The following is a 12,288-nucleotide window of genomic DNA, read 5'->3' as shown; positions in this document are numbered from 1 at the left end:
GTCACCCTCCTGCCACCCCCTAATTAATTTCGACCCACGTGTGAAAGTTGTGTTTTTGCCTCCAAACACAACCAGCCTGCTTCAAACCGATGGACCAGGGAGTCATCAAAACATTCAAAGCTTACTACACGAGGCATTCGTTTGCATGTCTGAATGAAGCTATGAAACAAAATAGTGAGATATCTGTTAAAGACTTTTGGAAACGATTCAATGTTTTAGATGCCATAAGAATCATTGAAGAATCTTGGGATGAAATTCACAAAAAAAAAAAACATTGAATAGGGTCTGGAAGAAACTTTGTCCATTTTTTTTCAAAAACGAGAGGAAAACAATGCCAGAAACTGATCATGTCCCTCATGTGATAGAAGAAGTTGTTAATCTTGCCAGGCAATTAGATTTGGAAGTCAATGGTGATGATGTTAACGAGCTGTTGGATTCACATAGTCAGGAGCTGACAATGTATGAGCTCATAGAGATGCATGAGCAAAACGTCACTGAAGTATCCGACACTTCAGACCCAGTTTCCCCAGAAAAGCACATGACAATTGCAAGCTTGACAGAAGGTCTCAGCTCAATTGAAAAGGGCTTAAAAATTTTAGAACACAGACTCCAACGAAGAATGCGTTATAGCTACAAAGCAAGGAATAAAAAAATTATTAGCTTGCTATGAAGAAATTCTGCGCGAAAAAAAGAAGGCGCTGTGTCATCAGACGAATTTGTTAGATTTTATGAAGCCATCGACATCGAAAATTGCAGTTCTTTTTTACGTAACTCATTTATTTTTTTAATAAATATTTTGTATTAAAATGTATAAAGAACTGCAATTTTATTAAATATTTTTCTTCTAAACTAGTGTTTTTGTTGGTCCTTGGTCCCAATTAAACAAAATTTATATGTATTTATATGCAAAGTTGTACCCTGACTTACGCGAATTCGACTTAAGCGATTTTCGTCGGACCCACCTATCGCGTAACTTCAGGGTATTACTGTATTTCATACTTTGGAACGGAACCCCTTTATTACTATGGGAGCCATAACTCAGTATTCACGTTTTCGGTATTTGCGGCATTTCTCAGGAATGTAACCCCCGCGAATAGTGGGGGTTACGTTCCTGAGAAATGCAACTAAGAATCTTTCTGTAGACAGTGAAGATTCCATATTAATGGATAGATGGACAGAGAGAGAGAGAGAGAGAGAGAGAGAGAGAGAGAAAATCAAGAACACAACAGCAGCAATATCAGGGTAGATAATGTCAAGTTGCTATCTTCATTTGAACACCTCAGTAACAAGAAAGATTCCTTTCTTCCCATAATGCATATTTGGAAATTCCACTAGAACAACATTTTGGGAAATGGAACAAAAAATTTTTGCATAAACTTTAAAATTGTGGATGAGATAGATATTGGAAGGAAAGCTTTAAGGCCCAAAGGATTTTTAATTTTGGAAATGCAAAGCTTGTATTGTAGCAACATAAATTTATTAAAAATATACAAAAATGTTTCAACGAAATGAGAGTATTTCTAAAAGTAAAATGACTAGCAATGTAGCCTTCAAATTGTAATGGTGGAAAAATAAATGAATGTAGAAAATACATTACATCCTTTTAATTTCTCTTCACTTGCACTTTGAAATTATGAGCCTATTATACATCAGAAAGAGAAATAATGACTTTATTTGATTGAGTGTGAAGAAACATTAGTTATTAATTAATGGAATTAATTACGTTAAATAACAATTAAATTCTAGATAATAATCATAATTAAACTTATGTTCCTAGGATTCACATTAGTTTTAACAGAAACGTCCTTCAATAACCTTGGAAACATTTTTTTTATTTTCTAAAAGTCTTGGTAAGCAGAAAGTACAATCAGATTTTTCACATTCAACATGACTCTTACTGCATAGGTCACAATTTCAATCACAATATCAGTAGCCACTTACAAAGATTTCACCAGAATCTCATCTCTTTTCTCAAATGTTGTGAAGGTATCTGGTAAGTTTTAACAGTGAGCAACACTGAAAAAGATTGTTGTGGACTGACTTCTTCAGAAGCCAAAAATTAATTTGCCAAAATGTTTTGTATAATAAATTCCATTTGAGATCCATGTCCCTTCCTCTCCCAAGATACAAACATACCTAGCTAGAACAGGTTGACGAGATAATGAGTCCAGATACAATTTCTCCAACCTTTCACAAAAATCTTCCTGCCATTAGACAACAATAAGTCAATGTATGCACTAAACAAGTCACGTGAAGCAGTGCAAGGAAAAGAATTTTAGAAGCTCTTAACCACTTTCTTCAGGCAAGGAGCTGCATCTGTCAGTAACGGCAGAATATCATTATGCTTAAAATCACCTGGCCAAAGCACTGAAAGGGCATTTAGTATTAGCATTGGCAAAATGATGCAAGGAAGCATCATACAAAAAATTGCAAATATTACCCACACATCATTTGTCTGTCTCTCTCTCTCTCTCTTCTAATCTTACTTGAACTACTTAATGCCAGGTGGAGGTTTTACAAAGTTTAAGCCTGAAACCATAATTTTCCAATTTAAATTAATATACACTCTTGTGTGTATGTTTAAGCAGGAGCAAAGATGTCATCAGCATTACAGATGCTTAGTTTCCAGATATTACAACTTACAGATCAAGTATTTCTTGGTAAAAGTGCTCCTTACTCTTTTTAGTATTAGTAGTGGCAAATGATGCAAGAAAGCAAGCTAAATTGATCAACCAAAAAAAAAAAAAAACTACCGACAACACTTCTTTATCCCCTCTAATAATTTGTCCAATCCTTCCTTAAGCAAGCTTATTCTAACCACCTACTTCCACAACACTACATTCATTATCTGGCTGAATATAACTTTTGCATATCTATTCTGCAACCATGCTTTTTCAATTTAAATTTATGTCCCCTTATGAAGCATCATTACTCTTTCTCATCTGAGAAAAAGTAACACCATCAACATTTAGTTTATTTTCACCTTTTAAAATCCTTATACAGTCAGTCCTCATATGACATGAGTTTACACTACATGATCATACACGATCATACACGATTTATAAATAGGGGAACGATATCTTATATAACACGAACCGAATTAGCTTATGCACGATTCGCCTTTGTGTTTACAAGAAATGGCAGTCGAACACAGAATCACCCCAACCGAATGCAACACGATAGGAATGAAGAGAAGATTCTGAAAATGTATTTGTTTTTTATATCAGTGAAGGGGAAAAACATTTCGCCATAACGTAAAAACAACACAATTCTAGCAATCGGTATAATCGCAAATGCAATTAGATCGAGTTTACTACCAGTTTATAACAGATTGATTCCACTCGCAGAAATGCAACTGGAAATTGTTTTATGGCAGTAACCCTTAGAAATGTGCTTTAGTAAAATGTGAGGTGTTAATAGTGTATCTCTGCCTTTATGGTGTTGTTTATTCAGTCGCTACACACGCACAGCGTTGTTTATGTGTATCAAGCGTGCCTCCTCGTTTTGTAATTGTGCTTTATTCCCTAAAAATGAGTAAAATACTTAAAAGGTGTGAAAAGGAAGCATCCTGGTGAAGACACTGCAGATTCAGAGAGAAAAAGAAAAGCAATATCGATAAACAGAGGTGGACTGGGTCAAAAATTCTTACCCGGGAAAATTTATAGTGGCCTCATACTATGGTTTATGGCCAAAATCACACCGGCCTTCGGCCCACCGGGGGTTTCCTCAGCAAGGCTTATGGCCAGTTCGCCTCTGTCGATAGAGAAAAAATATGAAGTTGTGAAACGCTTTGAGCGAAATGAAAGACCATGTGATGTTGCACGTGCTACAGACCTAAATGAGGCAATGCCGAGAATTACAAAGAATGCAGAGAAAATAAAAACAACTTTCATAGCAGAAACAACTCAAAGTGTAATTAAAATCCATTAGATCAAGACACAAAGAATTGGAAGAGATGGAATGGCTGTCATCTGTTTGGATAGAAAATCAAACAAAAAACAAGTTTGCTTACGATAGAAGCAAAAGCATTAGCAATATTTTATTACGTAATAGTCGTAATAAAATATGTAAGTATTTTATTACGATTATTTAATACAAATTAAATACAAATCTGTGCCATGGACATTCTATAATTGCAGCCAAGTCAAGGTGATGCTGCGTTACTTCTTTAACCATTGACTACATTATTTTTCCTGAAATAGAAGTTAAGCTTACAAGTCTGTAATTACTCACTTCATCCTTTGTGAACAGGGCAGAATTTGCACATCTCTAATCTGTAGGAACCTCCCTTAAATTCAAGGATAAGCTCATAATTATAGTTAAAGGTTTGCTTACCTCATTTTCTACTTGTTTTAATATATAATTAGATAGATTCCATTGGCCACAGGTGCTTTATTCACTTTTCGCTTCAACAATTTCTCTTCTGCTTTCCTCTCAGTTACCACAAAATCATTTGGCTCCTAGTTTTTGCCTCTGTTCCAACAGATCTACATCCTTTCTAAAATGAGACTTCCAAACATGCATGCAGTAGTCAAGATGTAGCCTAACCATTGCATTATACAATTAAATAATTACCTCTGTCTCCACTGGCAAAATTCCTGTATACCACTGACAGAACCCATTGCCTGTTACAGCAAGCTGTCTGCACTGCTCAGAGAAAATGTCAGATTATACAATTACTCCTAAGTATTTTTCATTCTCCACCATCTTACATCATCATATGTGTCCAGTTATCAACATTAAATCTCAAAATGCCATTTTTCAGTTCACCTGTTTAACTTATCCAAGTTTTGTTAGAGTAGCTTACCCTGTCTGCTGTCATTGACCATCTGTTCACCTTCGCAATATTGGTGCTTTGTTCTTATTATTAAAAGTAAGACGACAACACCAAACCCTGAGGATTCCATTCATAATACTAGTCCATTAAGAGCAGTGGCTATGATACCATTCTCTGTCTCCAGCTAATCAACACTCCTTTTATTTATAGCAGCAACTTTTGCCCAGTGCCACACAGTTTCAATTTGTACAGCAGTTATTCATGTGGTACAATATGAAAAGCATTACCGAAATCTAGGTATTTGATGTGAGAAATAAATTTTTGCATCCCAAATTTTACATCCAAGATCTTACAAATGCAAAATTATTTTGTACTTGTAAAATGCTGAGCACAGTTCAGCTATTTGCGTTTTAAATTACTTCAGATGTAAGTAAACACAGTTCTGAGGGTGTACAAATTTGTATTTTTACAAAAACACTTCAAAGAGGTGTTTTACAATTACCCAAGAGAAGTGCTGCCATCACAAAAATTTCAGCATAAATCGCACAAAAACTGAAATTACTTCCTGGAGGCTGCAGAAAATACAGCAAGTAGCCATGCCTTTTGGTCACCATTTCCAAGATGCAGGTCTTTGGAAGATTATAAATATTAGAAAAGGAAGTACCTCTTAACTAAATCCATTCATTTCTCATACATTTTACAAAAACAGCACTGAAAAATGAGCAGATGGACTAAAATAAAACAGTCAACTCAGTTATTTGTGACATTGCTCATGAATATATGATTCATGCAATATGAAATTGTGGAAAATACAAAGTTTATCTGGAATTTCCATGTGTGTTTTAATATTAGCAATGGTAAACTTCAGTAACATTTTCCACCGTATTTCTTTTCCATATTTGTTATTTAAAATATAAAAAATTCTTATTTTCAAAAACCTATAAATAGCTTTGTTTGCTCTATCAATTTATGAATCAAGTAAATATATCACAAATGAATATATATAAACATAATGACTTGTGTATTTATGAAAGCATGTGTGTATGATGAATAAAATTGGGAGAAAAAAAAAAAAAGTTTGTTTTTTTTAAACCAAAAATACAAAAGATGCATTTTATGCATTTAAATGCATTTTGTCACATTGTCGTTATTAAAACCTGAAGTTCAAATCATTAAACTAAATAAACTTCATATATATTAAAATTACTTCAAAATAACAATAACAATAAAAATAATACATACCAACCACAGCATAACCACCCGGAATAACCCTATTCAAACTGTCCCCCATCCTGATACCATCTGGAAACCATGCAGCCATACATTCACCCACTAAACGACCAAATGCAGCCCCTAAAAAAAATTAATATATATATATCCATAAATAATATGAAATAAATTTGACCTCAGCTGTCAATCTCAGGAATTTCTGCTCTACTTCAACAACTACATAAAGAAATTATCTTCTGAAAGTAAACTGATAAAAACAAAACATTTTCAATAATTATTTGCTTAATGTATATGTACACACATATGCATTAAGCAATAACATTTATATAAATTTACAACATTACTATTATAGTATTTTCCTATTCAAGTAACACGGAAACTGCTATATTTAATATTTATTATATAGCAATGTACTATTTTATTATAACATATACTGTGCTACCACTTTATTAGGTACACCCCTGCTGTGCACACAAATGGTTTGTCCCACAACATTGCAAGTCACATGACACCAGTTGGGGATATAAATGCAGCAGAACCTTTTTAGTATCAGTTAAGCATACAAACCGTAGCAAGAATGGGGAAAAGGAGTGATCTTAAAGGAAAAGGAGTGAGTTCGAACATGGCATGGTAGTAGGTGCAAAAAGATGCTGGACAAAGCATCTCTGTAATGGCAGTTCTCCTGAACTTTTTCACGCACCACAGTTTCAAGGGTGTATCAAGAATGGTGCAACGAACAGAAAACATCCTCTCAACAGCACTCCTGTGGAAAAAAATCGCTTGTTCATGAAAGAGGTCAGAGGAGGATGGCTAGAATTGTGCAAACAAACAGACAGGCCACAATATCGCACATCACGTCAGAAAACAACCTTGGTGCACAGAACAAAATAACGCAAAGGTCCACTAGTCGCACTTTGTCAATAATGGGCTACAACAGCTGAGGGCCACATCGCATACCTTTGTAATCAATGAAGAAAAAGAGAGCACGCCTCCTGTGGGCACAGCAACACCAGCACTGGAACATCGACGATTGGAAAAAAGTTGCTTGGTCTGACGAGTTGAAGTTCCTGTTGCATTATCTTGATGCAAGGCTCAGAATTTGGCAAAAAAAAACACGAATCCACGGGACTGTCATGTCTGATGACTACTGTGCAAGGTGGTGGGGCAGTGTTATGGTGTGGGGAATGTTTTCTTGGCAGACGCTGGGTCCATTGATACCCACAGTTTCATGTCTGAATGCCACATCGTACCTAAACATCGTTGCTGACCAAGTGCATACATTCACATTGACAGTTTATCCTCAGTCAGATGGTTACTTCCAGGAGGAAAATGCACCGGTGCCCAAATCACTATGGAATGGTTCCAGGAACATGACAATAACTTTTCTTTGCTGCAGTGGCCTCCTATTGAACACCTTTGGGATGAGCTGGAAAGGGCTGACTGCATGGTACTCCATTCCTGCACGACGTTCTCAGCATCTTTTTCAATCCATACCTAGATGAATTCAGGCTGTTTTGAAGAGTTTGGAGGAGGCTCAACATGCTACTAGGTAGGTGTACCTAATAAAATGGCAGCACAGTGTATGTTGCCGTAACAAGTAAGGAAACGGGGGGGGGGGGACATTAATCAATGAAACTTTCAACTCAAACAATTTTGAGGGACTGGATTTTGGTATTCTGAAGTTTCAGAGTGAAACTTTAACAGCTGTGTCATACCCAGTCGATCACTGCTTAATAATTCAATAAAATTGCATAAATAATATTTTATTTTTCATAGAATTTTTTTTTTTCCAGACATCTGCCCATTATATAATTTTTACACATATGGGAAAAGAAATTTCAATTTACAAACTTTTGATCAACAAACTACTTTTGAGGGATACTCTACATTCAAGTCATGATTACTGTACTGAAATTCAATATGGTTAAGAAAGCAAAAACCCAGCTTCCCAATTTCAGATTCTAAAATAAATGTTACTTTGAAACTAAATAAAGGACTTACCTCCTTTATTTTTTAAAAGAAATTAACTTATTTTTTAACTGTATATTTAAATTAAATATACAGTTAAAAATCTTATGATGTTATGAATTTAAAATTCCAGACAAAGTCTGGAATTTTAAATGACCCTAGCCCTGGAACCTAGAGTTCTATACTTAATCCTAAGTTTTAATCTAGCCAATTAAATAACAATAACATCTAGGTCTAGATTACTCAGTCAAACTATACAAAAAAAGTAACAGATCAAAAATATAAAAAAAAATTAAGAAAAAGTAACTGAATATATTGAATCTCAGAGAAAATAATCTGTAAACTAATTCAAAAAAATGTTTAAAACAGACAAGATTTTGAAGATATCTTTCTCTAATTATATTTAAAAATAGTATTAAACATGTTTTGAAATTAAAAAATTATCTAACTTACCCATTTTGAAAACAGGAATAAATAATCCAGAAGGTACAGGAAGAGTTGCAGCCAGAGCTGTTGTCAAAAACTGAGGGAAAAAAAAAAAAAAAGTTTACAATGAATTAATACAAAAATAAAGCAACTACCTCATTTGACACTATTTGTAACCCTATCCCTTCATGTTTATTTTTAAAGAAAATAATTTCTGTAGTGAATAATGCTAAGCCTGAATGCTAGATCACATTATCAGGACATAACCACTGTTTTGCTTTCAACCACTGGCACAAAATGTTAATCCTTTAGCCATTTTCAAGGCAAGGCACATATTTATTAACATAAAAGCAGCAGATGCTTTAGGACCTCTGAACATTGGTCAGATTTAGTAATGATATGCACTGTCTCTTTTAACCCTTTTGGCCTGAAGTTTAATAGATGTTAAGTGGAAATTTTACTACATTCAGTAAAAAATGTTTTAGTTCATATCTGCCAAAAACATGAAACCTCACTACAGTGTTGAAATTTTCATATTCCAGCAGCATTATGCCACTCTTCATCCTGCACAGTCAGCTGTTCTCAAATTGGAGAAGTATAGTCATAAAATAAATAATCAGATAATGAGTATTCCCTCAATGTGTTTTACATTAGATGTTATATGCCCACATTTCCTGAACATCAAACAAAGCTTAGCAATGTTGATGGTAGATAAGGAAACTTTTCACATTATTTTTATATATGTGGTAAACAAAATCGTAATTTAAATTAAATTTAGGTGTAAAACTAACATCTATTGGAATGCAATTTAGAATCACAGTGAAAGATTTAGCAGTCGCCACCAATATGTTATTTCCATTACATATTTTCTTTCTGAAACAACTGATTTTTTTTGCATATTTTATATCCATTTTAAAGCTTAGACCATAACAGGACCTCACAAAACTGTAAAATAATTTCATATTAGTACATTATTTTCCATCAAACTACCACACTGAAAATTAATGTACCTCAGGTTAAAAATCTCAGCAAATGTGAAATTTAGACTAACAATCCTAGTGTTTTGTCCATAGCTCATTTAAAACCATCAGCTCTACCAACTATTAAGAAACATGGACTGCTGGTTTTTTTTTTTTTTTTTTTTTTTAATATTTTTGTCTGAACATAACCCACACATGTAAAATACTATGAATGCCTAGTATACTGGAGACAACTACCCAGGTAGAAACAAATGCAAGGAGTTGAGGTATGTTATCCATACTACACAAAGGAAAGGGCACATCTCTGCAACACCAAGCAATACTACGTGGTAAGTGACTCAATCCATGCAAGTGCACAATTTTGCTTAATAGAACTTGAAGTGGCCAAAATTATGTTAAATCTTTTTTTTTTTTTTTTTTTTTTTATATGAACCCCCCCCCCCAAACACAAAAGGTATCAGAACCTATAGTACTTAGTACCGTGCATGCGTTGAAAGAGAAGTATGGGGGAGGGGTGCCGGAAACTTTGCTCTAGAAACTAAACATGGGTTTCACCACTTCAAGTCTCCAATAAACAAAATTGTGGTATTGCACCGGTTGATGAGAGCTATTTACCACCTACCTCAGAGCAAAGTTTCAATCTCTCCTAATCTCTTCAGTCAACACAATATCAGTCGTCTTTTGAGTTTATAATGAGCATTATGAGAAATGCAACATTCCTTACATTGTGAGCATGCAACTTAACCTTTTTTGCAGACCACCTGTTACAAGAGGTGTTTGAAAAATTTGTGGCTTGAGTAAGAAGGGTTTGTTTGAGGAGTCTGGTAACATGTTACTTTTCAACATGGTATCCTTTGGAGTCAATACACTTTTGCCACCAATTCTGCAATGCATTGATTCCAACTGTGAAGAATGTTTTCTCTTGAGCATCCAAGGAATGCATCCACTGCAGCAATGACAGTTGCTGCAGTGGGAAAATGGATGCCAGTCAGGTATTTTTTTAAATTAGAAAACAGATGAAAGTCCTCTGGTGAATATGGGGGATAGTCCAAGATTTCAAAGCTGCACTCATGCAATGCAGCTTTGAACTGCATGTGCCATATATTCCTTAAATATTTATCTTATATTCCATGGCAATCACAGACTTGTGAGCAGGTTTATTGTCCTGGTGTAACAAGACTCCCTTGCAGTTTTCCTCAGTTTCTTTGATGTTTTCATGCAAATGTCTCACATTTGCCTGAAAACATCAAAATATATAATATGCCCCTGTGACTGTCTGGCCTTTCTGAAGATAATCCACTAGCAACACTCCATCAGCATCCCAAAAAACCATCCGTTTATTGGAATGCTGATGGAGTATTAGCCAGAATGTTGTAACAAAATTTACCAGAGAAACATGGGGGGGGGGGAGAAAAAGAAATAAAACTAAAATGCCTGTGAGTAATTGTTTGGAACATAACAATCCTTGAACAGAATGAGAGGGGAAGAGATTATTTTTATGGTTTTCTTTATGAGAAATACATAAAAGACTGGCATTCAGTTGCACCTTCAAAAGTACTAGTAATAGGGTCAAAATCGTCTCTCTCTCTCTCTCTCTCTCTCCCCCTCCCCACCCCACCAACAGTGCTATTCATTTAATTTACACTTTCTGCATTTGCTTGGTCAGTCAAAGGAACAAAAATTTCAATAGGTATCAACAATTTTGTTAAGCGCATTCATAAATATCAAATATTCACCCAGTCATATGATAGAGGAATATGTGGCTAGTAATAATTTTTGACTTACAGCTATTTGATTTCATGACATCAGTTCATTCTCTTTATTACAGAGGAAAAAATGCTTAGAATATTTAAGAATGCTAAGACTATTTCAGTCCTATGAGGACTGAAAATGCTAAGACTATTTCAGTCCTATGAGGAAGAACCAGTATTTTGAAGTACACAGTCCCCTAATTAGACTCCCTCCTCCCCCCTCTAACAATTCAGGTGTATTAATTCTACCAACCTTTTTCTCTCATTCCCAGTGCTAAATCTCTCAATTTTAAAGGGATTAGAAAATTCAGATTGTTTTCCTCTCCACAGAGGAGAATTTACTTGAAATTTGTAGTTTTTGGACATGCTAGACATAGGTAAAAGTGACAAAGATGTTAAAATAGGTAAGAGCAATCTTTGTTAGTACTTTCAGGAGCAGCAGATACTCACAGGTCATATCATTTCATAATAGAGGCAAAAATGGCTCACCAAAATTTGTGACCGATGGCTTATTTCTACTATTTCATGACAAATTTAGTACTTTTCTAAGTTTATAAAAAAAAAAAAAAAAAAAAAAAGTTTTGAATATTTACCACGGTTGAAATTAGTAAGCACTTAAACCACAAAATAGCTATAGCAAACTAATGCTGTTAATAAGGTTATATACCCTACTCTGCTTCTATAAACCATTTTCAAAACAAAATAAAAATAAACTTATAAGAAAGGAAGGGAAGGACTACAACAGTGCCCACCTTTAGAAGTGCAAAGGCAAAGCTCCTCACTCAAAGATACATATACCCACACCACAAAAGACTGAGAAATACTTAAATACAAAACACAACAAAATAGAAAGCTCTCAAGAACTCAAAATAGAAAGCTCTCAAGAACTCAAAATAGAAAGTTCTCAAGAACTATCTCCACACAGGAACACGAGCACTTGTGAACTCAAAACAGAGGTTATATCTCGATCACTGATGACAACCATTATCACAGCCAAATATCAATGGGTGTCTTGATATTTGGCTGTGATAATGCACTTGACACAGAGAGAAATAATGAACCAACGAAACAAGATACACCATGACCACACCCTCTTTAAGAAACATAGCCAAAAAAATACAAATTCAGATGTTGGCTCTTGCAACGAACAAATCAA

At 34.7% G+C, this 12,288-nt stretch overlaps 1 protein-coding gene across 3 annotated transcripts in view; it reads right to left on the bottom strand.

Moving 5' to 3' along the window:
• LOC150085388 (chloride channel protein 2-like) overlaps positions 1–12,288 on the bottom strand; it is a 271,615-nt gene that overhangs the window by 135,178 nt on the left and 124,149 nt on the right. For all 3 annotated transcript variants that reach the window (XM_090374018.1, XM_090374019.1, XM_090374020.1), the window contains 2 exons: positions 8,429–8,498; positions 6,020–6,130 (listed from right to left, as the gene is read on the bottom strand). In XM_090374018.1, the coding sequence (XP_090230144.1) occupies positions 6,020–6,130; positions 8,429–8,498 (181 nt within the window). The remainder of the gene's footprint in view (positions 1–6,019; positions 6,131–8,428; positions 8,499–12,288) is intronic.

The sequence above is a fragment of the Mastigoproctus giganteus genome, chromosome 5, assembly GCF_048544385.1.
Source record: "Mastigoproctus giganteus isolate SK-2022 chromosome 5, ASM4854438v1, whole genome shotgun sequence".
NCBI lineage: Eukaryota > Metazoa > Arthropoda > Arachnida > Uropygi > Thelyphonidae > Mastigoproctus > Mastigoproctus giganteus.
This window is presented reverse-complemented; position numbering and strand designations above follow the sequence as displayed.